We start from the raw sequence: 13,407 nt of genomic DNA on the forward strand, positions 1-13,407 counted from the left end.
TTTGGATTAAAATACTTTACTTTCCCCACCTTTAATGATTGTTTTTCGCACCATCAAAACTGCAGCTGGAATAAGACGACTCCTGTTTACGCCATACCATTTTCACATAATCATCAAAACTAGCAAGTTATTCTTTAGTTGCTTCTGCAGATTATAAATTTAACATCACTTTTCCTGAGTGAGCAACGACTCAGCCGTTAGAGGGCAGTGTCTTCAGTTGGCAGTCGATAGGTGTCCTGTCTTGGGTAAAAAAAAGGAAGCAGCTTGTCTTGGATTGTTTAATGATGGCAAATGACGGACAAATTCTTAACCTATTTCAACAACGTGCAGGACAGGATATAAGTCCAACAGATATTTCAAAGGCTCTGAAGATTACTCGAAAGGAAGTCAACCAGGTTTTATACGGCATGAAGCGTCGAAATGTCTTGCAAAAAGTGTCAGATCAGCCTCCACTGTGGCGAATGGAGGGAGGAAACCCAGATACTTCCACTTTCGATTCGTATGTTGGCGGTCCCATGCAAAGTGTTCGTTACCATTGCCATCATGACCACGTATGTATAAGAAAAAAATTAATAAGACTTTCTGAAATGAAATTATTGGTATTATCCCAGTGGTATGATAAGGATAGTAATGTATTCATGATACTGGAGGTTTAAGTTTCGGACTAAGTTCGAATAAATAACGTAGTTTGGCACGGCTTAGCTTACATTGCCTGGTAATTTTGTTTTAAGCAATAATAACTCTTCCTTTGAGATTCAAAATTCCACAAGAAATACATTGTAAACAACGCATGAAAATATATTATATAGGTATATCAGAAAATTTTTCAAACTGATCAGAAAATTATAATACTTACTGGTATATCTTCTGAAAGGTAATGCAAAAAAACAGATGAATTCATTTGGAATTTTTAAAATATTCCTACAAGCAACAAAGATATTGAAGTTTTTTAACTGCAAAATTTCACCAAAAGTGTCCACACTTTTCAGCTAAAAACCTGTGACCACTGACCAGCAATGATCACTCAGCTACTAGCTGCAGCTCAAATTGCTTTACCAATTAGGGCAATTAGGGCTCTATGTTAATCTAATGACCCGGAAACAAACCCAAATTTGGCGACTGCACAAGCACATGGCTGGGATAAATATTGCGCATCAAATAAACTATGCTTCGCATGGTTCAATTTTCATGATTAATGGCCATAATATTGCATATTTCATGAACTTTACATGGCATAAATTACAAAAACTTCCATGCAGTACTTATCTGAAATTTTAAACATTTTGTCGAGGCAAAACTTCAAAATGTCCTCAAATCAAAGTTCTCTAAGACTGCAAAAAATCACGTGACTGGAATTTACTCTTTGATTTACAGCTTATTTAGTAAATGACTTGTATTAGTTTATTTACACGGCGCTAAAAGAGAGATTTAAAAAATGGGTGGTCATAGGGGAGCTGTTTGCAGGCTGGTATTGGTTTTGCACTTCACTGCCCCTGGATAGTTACTACTGTAGCGCCCCTAGTGGATTGTGATATACCTTTATTATATTGTATTTTACCACTAAAACGGCTGTTATTGTAGTAAAACTTAAATCTGTGCTTGTCAATAGGGCTTTCGATTCCTTTCTTACCGGTCATCAAGGCATCTGTTGCCAATGATGTTGGGGTGTCTCGCAGTAGTAGGAATAATCATGAATAATCACCCAATTACTTTTTTGGTATACTGGTTATGCTAATACATGAAAGATATAATACATGTATTTGACAGGTAATCAACTACAGTACACCTAAAGTCTATTTTTTTAATTTATGCAGTAAAAGGGTCAATAGATAATTTTTTTATGTAAAAGTGCTCTAGCATGATTATTCTTGTATGTATGATACTTGTCTTGGTAGTATGACATTTGCTTTATGATGGAAATTGATCATGTGAGAAATCCATCCATAGTAGATATATTTATCTCTGAAATATGTACATGATTTATTAACTAACTGTCTGAGAAACAATTTGATGACCTCACATTCTCAAATTTTTACAGGTATTCTACACAATGTGGATATGCGATATAAGAGTTAAGTAATTTGTGACATTCCTTTCTCTTTACAGAAACCTTACTCAAGACCAAATTTAACTGATCAGATTTTTGAGGTCCTGAAGAAAAACGGATCAGCCATGAAAACAATAGACATTGCAAGAGCTGTTGGATTACATTCTGCTAAGGATGTCAATAGTACATTGTATAGGATGGAAAAGGAAGGACTTTTAAAGAAAGCAAATGATCAGCCTCCTTCTTGGATGGTCTTGAGAAGTGGAGAGAATGAAGGCACTTCTAAGCATAGGCCTCATCATTCTGTCCCAGGTATGTCTAGTTTTCAAAACAACCCTGAACTTGACTCAGTTTCATATCCACAACATGAACTAATGGGTGAAACAACTCCACCTGGTCCAGATGAAATTAGTGACACATTAGAAGTGGATACAGATGATTCTTCTGTTCCAGAGAGCTCTAGTGCTCAGCATGGCTCACAGACCGATCTTGCAAATTTTGACATGTCTGATGCAGAACAAAACACTACACCAGATTCCAATAACAAGGCCAATTTAGAGATGCAGTCAAATCCTCCGGGTGGCAGTGACTTTTCACTCTCCAAGCCAACCACAAGAATGGGCCCCCCACTGTCACCAGCTGAATTGCTGAAAGGTGCCACTTTTGGAGACCCAAGGTACAGAATGGCAGCAGTCTCTGGTGCCAGCTCAGCACCAGGTGCACCACCACCACCCTCTACCCTGAATGTATCTTATGTGACTGACCCAACATCTGGACAAAGTAGTTTTATGAGAGAAATTTCAAAGCATCCATCTCCACAGATTCAGCCTCAAGAGCTTCAGAAAAACATCCTGGAATACGTAACAAGGCAACAAGCTCCTGTAATTGCACTAGACATTGCCAAGGGGATTGGACTGTCAACTGCCAAGGATGTCAATCCCATGCTCTACCAATTGGAAAAACAAGGGCTGATAACAAAAGTAGACCAGGCATATGGATGTCCTAAATGGGGAGTCAGTTCAACTGGAAAAGAAGTGACACCACCATTATCCTTGACACCATCTCCTGCACACTCACAGATTCTCAAACCATCCAAATTTTCTCCAGAATCACTACTTTTCTCTAGACCAAATATTCTTACAGCACCTATGACAGCAAAGTATCCTGGCAGTGAGAAGGGAACAGGGCCCCCTCTTTCTCCAATGGATCTAATCAGGCAGACCACCACTTGGGGAAAAGGTGCCAACCCTACTTTTACACCCAACACGTCAACCTCAGTGAAAACACCCGATGCAATAAACCTGGATAATCAAGCAAAGTTGTTAGCAGGATTGCATGTAAGGCCATCTTCAGTTGAACGGCCTGCTGCCTTTGCTTTATCAGAGCAACAGCCACAAAGTAGTTTTCTTTCTCTAAATAGTGACTCGTTTGCAGCACTGAATAAGAATGCAGTCAGTGCCCTTATGGAGTATGCACAATCAAGAAAGACCACTGCCACTATAGAGGTGCTGGGACAAAGAGGACCACCCCACAAACCTCAGTGAGTATGATTTGGTGGGGTTTATGCCAGATTGCAGTTGAATATTCATTTTTATAACAATAACTGTCAATGTTATTTATTCTTATCACATCATCTTTTATTTTTCAGCAGTTTGATTTCAAGTATTTCAGCTACTATAATGTTACATAGCTTTTATTAAAAATATGGCTAAAATAAATCAACAGTTGTCTAAATGATTTTCAAACTTGATTTTGCTAAAACTGCTTTTGAATCAAAAATACTTTTATAAAAAAACTATTTGTTTTTTATCAACAGTTGCCAACCCAGCCATCCATCTTTGATGGTGTTTTTTGTCTTGATTTATTCAAATTGTTACAATTTCTGATCCCATTGTTTCTAGGTTTGAAATGGCTGCTTTTGTAGGCACAAGGCGGTTTCCATCAGTGATAGCCACCAATAAAAAGGATGGTAAAAAAGATGCTGCTGACTTGGCTCTTAGGCAGCTGATGGCAGAGGGATCATATCAAGTGGCCAGTGCAACACCAGTAAGTTGGAATTCTTATGCTTCAGGCCTCCCAAAGAGTTGATCAATGCAGAGAACAACCACAGCAACAACATAATGATGATAATGATACAATGATATCATAATGATATAACCACAAAAGAGTGCCAAACTACTCTTTCTTAAGGTGTCAATTTTTGGAAAGTGATTTTACTTTTTTTTGACAAAATAATCAAGATAGTAATCAAAATGTTTTTACTTATGTAGGGCATTATTGAAATTTAATTGCAGTGATATTTTGTACTTTTTAGGCTGTAGACATAGTCCGACAGTTAACAAGTACCTCATCCACACATTTTGACAAGATAGCAGCTTTGTCTCACCAGGCTTTTAACCTTATTGCTGCCACTGTCACAGAGAATATGTCAGGGAAGAAAGTGCTGGCAGCTCTAGTCATGAAGAAAGACCCTACAGATACAGGGACAGTTGTTAGCCTTGGGACGGGTTAGTATGAACAGATTCAGCCTTTATGTTTAATTGCATATAACAAATGGAATCTTTTCAGGGATGGATAGAGACATTATGCCCTACAGGTATACTGACTTTAAAAATCAATGTTGAAATTTTATTATATGTTTTGCTTTATTCAAGTGGTTTTCAAGAAATATTTCATTATGGTTGTCTTTCAGAAAATTAAGGAATAAGATTGGAATCTGCCCCTGACTTTTAAGGAGAGGATGGGAGATATAAAAACATGCTGTCAATTTTGTAAAGGATAAAAACAAATATTTTCTATTTCTGTAAACATTGAAAGCCTTCATTATATGTTATATAGTTTTGAACATACAATTTTGTTTTCAGGATCATCCAATAGCTTTGTATTTTACAATGCACATGTTTCTTCTTTCAGGTAACCGTTGTATTACAGGCCCTATGCTTAGTATGGTTGGAGACACTGTCAATGATTCTCATGCAGAAATCATAACAAGGAGAGGTTTTCTCAGGTAAAATTATATTATGGTATATAATGGTATATTTCAATTGTATAAGGTTGTATAAGGATCTATATAATACATTTAAATCATTGGATGGAAATATTACTTAAAAAAGAGAATGTCGTATCTAGTCAGCTTTTTACTTTATGTTGTATTAAAATAACATTTTCCTCATAGGTTTTTATACAAGCATCTTGAAAACTATTCACCCAATTCCCCTGATACCATACTTGAAGTTTGTGAAGAGTCTGGAAAAATGAAGATCAAAGATGGTATCACTTTCCACTTGTATATATCAACTGCTCCTTGTGGAGATGGTGCTCTGTTTTCTCCAAGGTAATGCATTTACCTCAGGCTTTAGCATGTACTGATTTTTCTTTTCATAAATTATTAGATAGTTAGGTAACTATAATTGATATACCAAATTTTCACTACACAGTAATTGTTATGCTGTGTTTACAGATTATGAATAAAACTGAACATGGTGTGATTATCAGTCAGCTTTTTCTTCAGGATGTGCTGTCAAATGACAAGAATTTGGATTTTAACTTCCATTTATTTGAAATTTTATTTATTAAATTTTCATGGTTAGTATAATTTATTTTTTATTTTTAAGGGATGCCACAGGCCAAGCTAAGGAGGAAGACAATATAAAAGAACATACACCTACATTCACCAATCAGCTTCAGGGAGTGCTGAGGACCAAAGTAGAAGACGGTGTGTAAAACATTGTAAATACTTGATCATATTTTTAAAAAAATTATTTGCACAGTACAGTTTTAAAAGAAATGAATACTGATGCCAAAAGAGAAGAGCCGAAATGCTGTTGAAATTGTACCTATTTTTAACTGTAAAACATGAACTCCCCATGTATTTGTACTAACCTTAATCAGTCATTTCTGTACAGGAGAGGGCACGATTCCCATAGAACCAGGTTTCACAGGACTGACCTGGGATGGGGTAATGAGAGGAGAGAGGCTGAGGACTATGTCATGTAGTGATAAACTCTGCAGGTGGAACATACTGGGAATGCAGGGGGCCCTGCTTAGTAACTTCCTTGAACCCATCTACTTAAGTTCATTGACACTAGGTACTGTAAGAGTTTAAATAAGTAATATGTATTATCATACCCATTTTACTCTATGGTTAAATGTTCCTTACATCTGTGTGTCATTTTAAAGGTTTTAACAATAAATGTAAAACTTTGTCTTTTTATATTTCAAGACAATGGAAGTTCTACCATGGTCATATAAGGGGGGGGGGGGGTCAGTTAGATAAACTCCATTATCCCATAAATATTATTTCTATTCACAAATTAATGAAAAGAACATTAATGGAATTTTTTGGACCTAGATTTGTAATGATTCTTTCCAGTTTCTGTCTTGACTGCGAATATTTTACATGCCTGTTTCAGGTTTACTGTATGATCATGGTCACCTGTCCAGAGCCATGTGTTGTCGCCTTGCCAAAGGAGAACCAGACTTGAAAGAGGTTCTTCCAGAAGGCTACAGACTTAACCATCCCCATTTGGGTCGAGTGACCATGTACGAGGCTCCCAGAGAGACCCAGAAAACAAAGTCAGTGAGCATCAATTGGTGCTGTTTTGATAGGAAGGCAGAAGTAACAGATGGGACAAGGGGGATGGTGGAAATGTAAGTAGATACAGGGAACAATGGATGTGAATGATTGACTTTTTGATGTGATTTTCTTACACTTTGAAGACAGTTATTTGTGTATGTGTACATGTGTGATCATTCACATGCACCAATTTAAACAATTATTGCTATTTTTGGATAAAATTGCTTTTGCTTTATTTCAGCTGCTTTATTTTAACTGTTGTAAAAGTTATTTTTGTACACAAGAATGTGCAATTAGAAAGTTTAAGCAGCTTTTGCCATGTTTTCACCAATTTAGTATACTGTGTCAAAGAATTTGCAGTGTCTGTGGTTACTGTAATAATGTTTTTGGTAACAATCTGAAACACTTGATTTATAAGTTCCAATTTTTTTGGAATTTTCGTACTTAGACAATATGACTTTGAAACAATCTGTAAACAGTGCCTTATTTAACTTTATGTATTACCATTTGCAATAGGGGAGGGAAGATCAGTGTGTCACAGCTTTCCAAGGGTGAACTATACAAGAGTTACAGGAATGTATGTGCCAAATTTAATCGCACGGACCTGCTACAGGCTGGCTCTTATTATGAAGCCAAGCAAATGGCTGCACAGTTTCAGGAGTCCAAGCAGATCATGTATCAGAAATTTAAGAAAAACAAATTTGGTACGTGGGTGAAAAAACCCCAAGAGGAAAAAATGTTTACCTGAAAATCATCTGTTGATATTCTCATACATGGTGATTTATTTTCCAGTGAATGGTGTGCTTTTGCATTGGGTAGAAAACTAGGCTGCTGATACATTAAGTTTATAACTATGAAGATATGTTTTTAGTGGCAAAATTGGAACTTTCCACAAATCGTGTACTTTCTTTAACCTTGACCTGTTCAATGAAAATTATTTTACAGAGGTTTTCATGAATAGTATGAATATATACTTGAAACTTAGACAAGTATGTTAGTGGAACAGTATTCCACATCTCCTCATGTTTTTGGTGTCTATTTCTAAATTTTACATCTTTCTGCTGTTAGGGTCAGCTACACCCTAGTTTCAACGTTTTTAAATAGTTGTTTATTATTTGTAAGTTCAAGGACATACAAGAGTACAGAACTTGCATATGTACAAATTTGGAGCATGTCAAGTCAAGTCATTTCTTGACAACTGATGTTGATTTCAACATATTATCTTGCACCTTTCCTGCTCCACTTTATTGGGTAGATGTGAACTTCGACAATGCTGAAGGAACAGATTCAATTGTGAGATCTGTCTATGGAGGGATGTTCAGAAATATAAGAGTTTTAAGTTGCAAAGCAGTTTATTAAACTTGAAGTCATTAAGCTGCAAAGCAGTTTAGTTAAACTTGTAGTTAAAGAGGATGAGGTGCTGCCAGTGATATTTACATGTACTTTTTAGAAAGTATTTTTCTTGTAACCAGATAAAGACAGACAAAACATCTTTTAACAATAACTGGCATTTACTTTTTTAAGTTAGTCTTTTAACACATAAAATGAGCATCAAATTACTGCTCATGTTCATAGAATGTGATTATGTAATTCATACTTAATTTTGAATAGTATGGATTAACTATGTCAGTCGTAAATTTTATTTTTATTTGCTGAATCCTTTGCCCAGATTTTTTCTTGGAGGAAGATGCTTTGTGTTAATAACAAAGATGTTTTTGCGAAATTTAACAAAGTTCCTTTTTTGAAATATATATTGTGGTAGTAGGTCAAATATTTTTATATTAAAATATGACTCTTCTGCCTGATTAAATGCAAAAAGAACGCATAAGTCCCAAGTGAAGCACAACAACTTTATTGTCCAAATTGGATGTGTTCTTTTATTCAGAATAGCACCATAGTGGTTAGGAAGGGTTGGCGAACGTAATGGCAGTCAGCCATCAATCTGCCAAATGAAAATTGAAATTATTTCACTAAGCAGAAAGCTAAGAGACAACTAACCATCATCACCGTTCAACTTAGTGTATTCATCAACAAAAAATGTTTTTTTACATTTTTCTTTTCTTTGCAATAAATATGAAACAATAATAATAATAATAAGAGTTCACAAGTCATTTTTATCAAACAAAACCCTCCACTTGGGTTACTTATAATGTTTCAAACCTTCAACAAAGAGGTTATTTTTATAATACAAATGATTGACAGCGCAGTCTTTAATAATGATCTTCAAGATGCTACCATATAACCTTGCAGGATGAGAATGACAAACCAAAAACATGAAACAGTATCCAGACAAAATGCACATATATAAAGATGAAAAACTTGTCAAAATCAGACTACAAGGAAAAGGGGAGGAATGATAGATTCTGAAAGATCAGGACAAAAGACAGTCCATCTTACTCATTTGAGAGATTGTCCTTTTTTTACTGCATTTTATTTTATTCATGAATGCAGAAAAGTAACTGTATGGCAAAAATATGTATAATATATAAAATGTATATCATTTAAATGAAACCTGTGTAAACACTCCAAAACAAAGTCCTCTATAAGATACAATCTTACATGATTCAGCCATTGGTTATAACAGCACATATAAAGTTTGTCTAAATACTTGATTAGATGCCTGTATAAACAAGGGGTTTCAACCTGAAACTTGATTGGCAACAACAAGTCTGCAGTCAATAATAAAATACATCATCAACTAACTAATAATTCCACTACTGCCACAGCACATCTTGCCAACCTTGTAGGGGTTGAGGAGAAAGGGAAGGTTGCAGTTCATTTTCTTCAACACTCTTCTATATTGTTCATCTGTGCTACAACTGCTGTTAAATAACACATCCCATGGACAATAATTCTCTTATCATTTGGCACTTGGTTGAGCAGGTATCTTAGTTTGTGAGTGCAGGGAGACGATGTCTGCACTGACATTGCCGTATGGAGACGATTTCGGTGATAGCATGGCGCAAGACTAGTTAGTGTCACTCTTCTGAAATGAGGAGAAGAATAATAAACATTTATTTCAAGTAAGCTAAAATAAAATTTTTTTCCTAGATTTTTTTATTTGAAAGCAGAGTGGCTGGCATATCTGACCATTTTATAGTACTTCCTCTTCATAGACATTTTTATGTTATACATTATATTAAGTCTCAGAGAAAGCACTGGTTGAAAATTGGCTATTACACACAGAACATACATATCAAAGGAACAGTCTAGCAGGAAGCAGAGGCTAATGAACAAACACACAATAACACAGAACCAGAACTCAAAAGATGCCATACATTTAGTCAAAGTATGTAAAAAAAAAATTAGTGAAAAGGCTTTTACTTCCATTTTTGTCCTAAAATTCACCAGGACTTTTTTTCTTGAAAATGACTTAATTACTTACTGGACAACTGTCTCAATAGAGCCTGAACATCTACCTCACCATCAGTGTCAGCTCCAACATTGACATTAAGATTGAAGGCATGTGCAACCTCCCCATCCTTATCCTGTACCTTGACCATATACCGACCACTGTCTATAGACAGGGCAGCAGGGATTTCAAATGAAAAGCTGCTGTTGTTATTTTGGCTAAATTTGAAGCGAGCCACATCTTGCAATTCCAAACCATCTTTCATCCAAATGACTGAAAAATCAGAGGAAAGCAGTAGGGCCAATGAGGAGAGGTGTTAAAGAGGGGAGAGACATTCAAAAATCTCAAACTTACCTACTCACTTCATCAGCAGTAACTAAATACACAGTGCTCTAAGATGAAAGGGAGTTGTACTCATCAAAATTATTTACTCTCCAAAAGTACTGCTACATTTTTATGTTCACTTGAGCTACATATTAAAATAATTGAAAATGTACTCTTTGTATCAATTTACAGTTATATTTAAATATCATCAACAATCTGATCGCCTATCCAACCTAATTTTGTAATATTATTTTGTTATGTTTCCTTATTAACCAAATCGACCCTACCTTTGTGTGGAGTATCAGAATGCTGCAGAGAACAAGAAAAGTGGGCTGGAAGACCTTCATCTATTTGGAGAGAGTGAGGAAGAATGGAGAAAACTGGGCCTGCATGCTCTTGAACAGGCTCTGAAACACAAAACACAGCATGCGCAAACAAAGAAAGCAACCAAATAAGCACATCAAAGCTACAGCAAAGAGATGGGACCTTTGAGTGTTAAAGCTTTGGCATGTCACAGGTAGAGACAATAACTCCAAGACAGGTTTTTAAAGAAGAATATTGACTTTTTTTGGTTGAACAATACACTCCATGCAGTATAAACAACAATATACTTATTACACTCTGTAGACATGTCCTAAGGTAAAAGGTTATTCTACATGAGTACCATATGAAACTTCAAATCTGATGACAAATATAAATTGGTTCACACTATACTGCTGCAAGTCAATAATGCTCAACCACTCTGCTTCACAATCAACTTTCTGTGAAGAATCCAAAAGGCCCTGCATAAACTAAAAATATATTAGATATTGTTTTCAAATAATGTTTTATGTAATATTTGAAATCCAATACAATTACATGTATTTCCAAGGACAAAACTTATCCCATTGTATACAGATGGAAGAATGCTCATGTGCCCAGAACATTCCACCAAGTGAACGAAACCTTAAATTCTTGTCATAAAGCACTTTACCTTTTACCCTTAATGAACATGTTGTTGACACCATTCCTGCATCATTTTTGGCTTCACAACTATAATTTCCACCATCCTCTGGGAAGCATTCTGCTATCTTTAATCTGTATGAGTCACCAATGGATACATATTTAAAATCATCTGTTTCTCTTATAACTTTGCCGTTGTGCTTCCATGTTATTTCCAGGGAAGAGCCTACAATGCAGAGAATAGCAAAATAAAATCCCCTCACACTTTTTTTAATGATAAGCAGATTGGCGGGCATTTCTTCATAAGACAAGCTTAAATAAAGGAGTTCGTGTGTCTCTGTAAATTGTCAAAAATCATATAATTATTTTATAATCTTTATAAATGTTCCCATATCACACCTGAAATCATAACAAACTATCACAGAAGTGCTTTTCTTCTCTACACTTCAAAAACTTGATCTCTTACCTGAAATTCTACATTCTAGTGAGACTGGATCTCCATCCTTAACTGTCATGGGTTTCAGCTCTTCTAAAATGTTAGGTGCACCTCCGCTACTCCTGCTGCTGCTAGACACTTCATAGCTAGAGTCTGGCTTAGATCTCCCTGAGAAAAATATAGCAGTTTTAGGATAAAACATACTACTGCCCTGACCTAACTCATTATTGCATTCAATCATAATAATTCTTTTTAAATCAACTTGTTATCTTGTATCCATCATACTATGCCAAATAGGATGTAATTTAGATACACTGATACTTACACTAGCACTGCGGCACCATATCTCACATTTTCATAACAAAAAATGGTTGCAATTGTAATACAATTGTACATTTTATCTTGCCAGTGAAACTAGTTTCTTTTCTATTTCTACTACAACAAGCAGTTTTAAATGAATAACTTAAATCAACTTACTACTAGATCTGCCGGTTGTACTATCTGAAGAGGAAGAGTAGCTTTCAGAATGGACAGTTCGAGATGTTTTTATTCTTGAAGAACCAAAATCCTGGACATCTTCAGTGTGAGTGCTGTATTTTGATGTCCTGGAGTAGCTGTCAGAGCCAAACTTGTCCTCGCTGTGGAAACGACCCAACCTGGAGGAGGATGGCTTAGTGATGCCACTACTATAGCCTGAGAAAGAGGATCTCTTTGGTTTGTAAGTTGGGCGTTCTGGAAACAATACAAATATTAATCATTATCTATACATAAAACAGAAATTGAGGTGATTCAAATATATTTTTACATTATTATTGGTTATCTTCTATATAAAGACTATCATGGCATGCTATGGATTTTTATCTCTGATTTCACTCTCTGAATGTTATAGAAATTTATTTCAAAACTTGAATTTATTTCCAATATCTATCTTGTATCCTTTTATTTTATTGGAATAAGTCCATGTCTTGGTTTGCAAAAATAAGATGTGAAGAAAAAATGAATCATAATACCCACCAGCCACTGTAACTTTACAAGAGGATTCCTGGATGCCCTTTGAATTCTCTGCTCTGATGGAGAAAGTGCCAGTGTCTGATACTTTGGTTGAGGATATTTGCAACTCACAGACGCCAGATTTGTATGAGATGTCATAGTGAGAATCACTGAAGATTTCACGCCCATCTTTGAACCATTGAACCTAAATTTAAGTAAGGGTGTACATATACAATGGAACTCCTTTGTAGGAGAATCAGGACACCCCTAATATCTATCTTATCTAAAATTATCCAATGCACCAAAGTAGTGAAATATTATGAATTCAAAAGAAGAGTTGTAGATCCTTCGTTAAAAAAACATTGCATTTTCGAAAGCCTTTCAACTTAATCTAATTTCAACATAAGACATAAATTGTGTAACCAGTTACTTTTGGTTTACAAATGGGTGTATTACTTTGGAAAAAACTGAATCAATACAAAGAGAGGCAAAAAACAACCTATATACTTACTGTAGGTGTTGGAGTAGCCTCTACACAACAAATGAGTTTAAACTCATTGCCTTCAATGATATACCTGGGACGCAGCTGGAACACAAAGTCTGGGGATTTGTCCGGAGGGGCCTCAAATTCTTTAACCTTAAATTCACGCTTTTTCCTGAAATGTGTGTGCAAATATATTTCTCTTAATCAAGACAGCACAATAGAAGATAAACAGATATTTAGATTTAGGTACAACTGC

The 13,407-nt window shown here is 35.5% G+C and overlaps 2 protein-coding genes across 3 annotated transcripts in view; one reads left to right on the forward strand and one right to left on the reverse strand.

The window, feature by feature from the left end:
• The first annotated feature begins 244 nt into the window (after positions 1-244).
• LOC106174658 (uncharacterized) lies at positions 245-8,750 on the forward strand. The gene is made up of 10 exons (XM_013556317.2): positions 245-551; positions 2,107-3,587; positions 3,949-4,093; positions 4,362-4,554; positions 4,961-5,054; positions 5,223-5,381; positions 5,662-5,762; positions 5,953-6,135; positions 6,460-6,697; positions 7,140-8,750. Exons 1-10 carry the CDS (start codon positions 282-284, stop codon positions 7,369-7,371), a joined length of 3,096 nt encoding a protein of 1,031 aa, XP_013411771.2. The 5' UTR covers positions 245-281; the 3' UTR covers positions 7,372-8,750.
• LOC106165989 (twitchin) overlaps positions 8,460-13,407 on the reverse strand; it is a 103,219-nt gene continuing 98,271 nt past the window's right edge. For both annotated transcript variants that reach the window (XM_087001753.1, XM_087001752.1), the window contains 8 exons: positions 13,179-13,323; positions 12,692-12,872; positions 12,155-12,409; positions 11,708-11,845; positions 11,273-11,467; positions 10,587-10,706; positions 10,009-10,248; positions 8,460-9,609 (listed from right to left, as the gene is read on the reverse strand). In XM_087001753.1, coding sequence (XP_086857879.1) covers positions 9,602-9,609; positions 10,009-10,248; positions 10,587-10,706; positions 11,273-11,467; positions 11,708-11,845; positions 12,155-12,409; positions 12,692-12,872; positions 13,179-13,323 — 1,282 coding nt within the window. In that variant the 3' untranslated portion in view covers positions 8,460-9,601. The remainder of the gene's footprint in view (positions 9,610-10,008; positions 10,249-10,586; positions 10,707-11,272; positions 11,468-11,707; positions 11,846-12,154; positions 12,410-12,691; positions 12,873-13,178; positions 13,324-13,407) is intronic.

Source organism: Lingula anatina, chromosome 1, assembly GCF_051362555.1.
Source record: "Lingula anatina isolate TDL-2025a chromosome 1, LinAna3.0, whole genome shotgun sequence".
In the NCBI taxonomy this organism is placed as follows: domain Eukaryota; kingdom Metazoa; phylum Brachiopoda; class Lingulata; order Lingulida; family Lingulidae; genus Lingula; species Lingula anatina.

Bases quoted from the DNA above. Each gene is read 5' to 3' on its own strand.
- LOC106174658 (XM_013556317.2), top strand. From the start codon at position 282: ATGATGGCAAATGACGGACAAATTCTTAACCTATTTCAACAACGTGCA. The intron at 552-2,106 runs GTATGTATAAGA...TTCTCTTTACAG, and splicing joins ACCATTGCCATCATGACCAC to AAACCTTACTCAAGACCAAA. The intron at 3,588-3,948 runs GTGAGTATGATT...CATTGTTTCTAG, and splicing joins GGACCACCCCACAAACCTCA to GTTTGAAATGGCTGCTTTTG.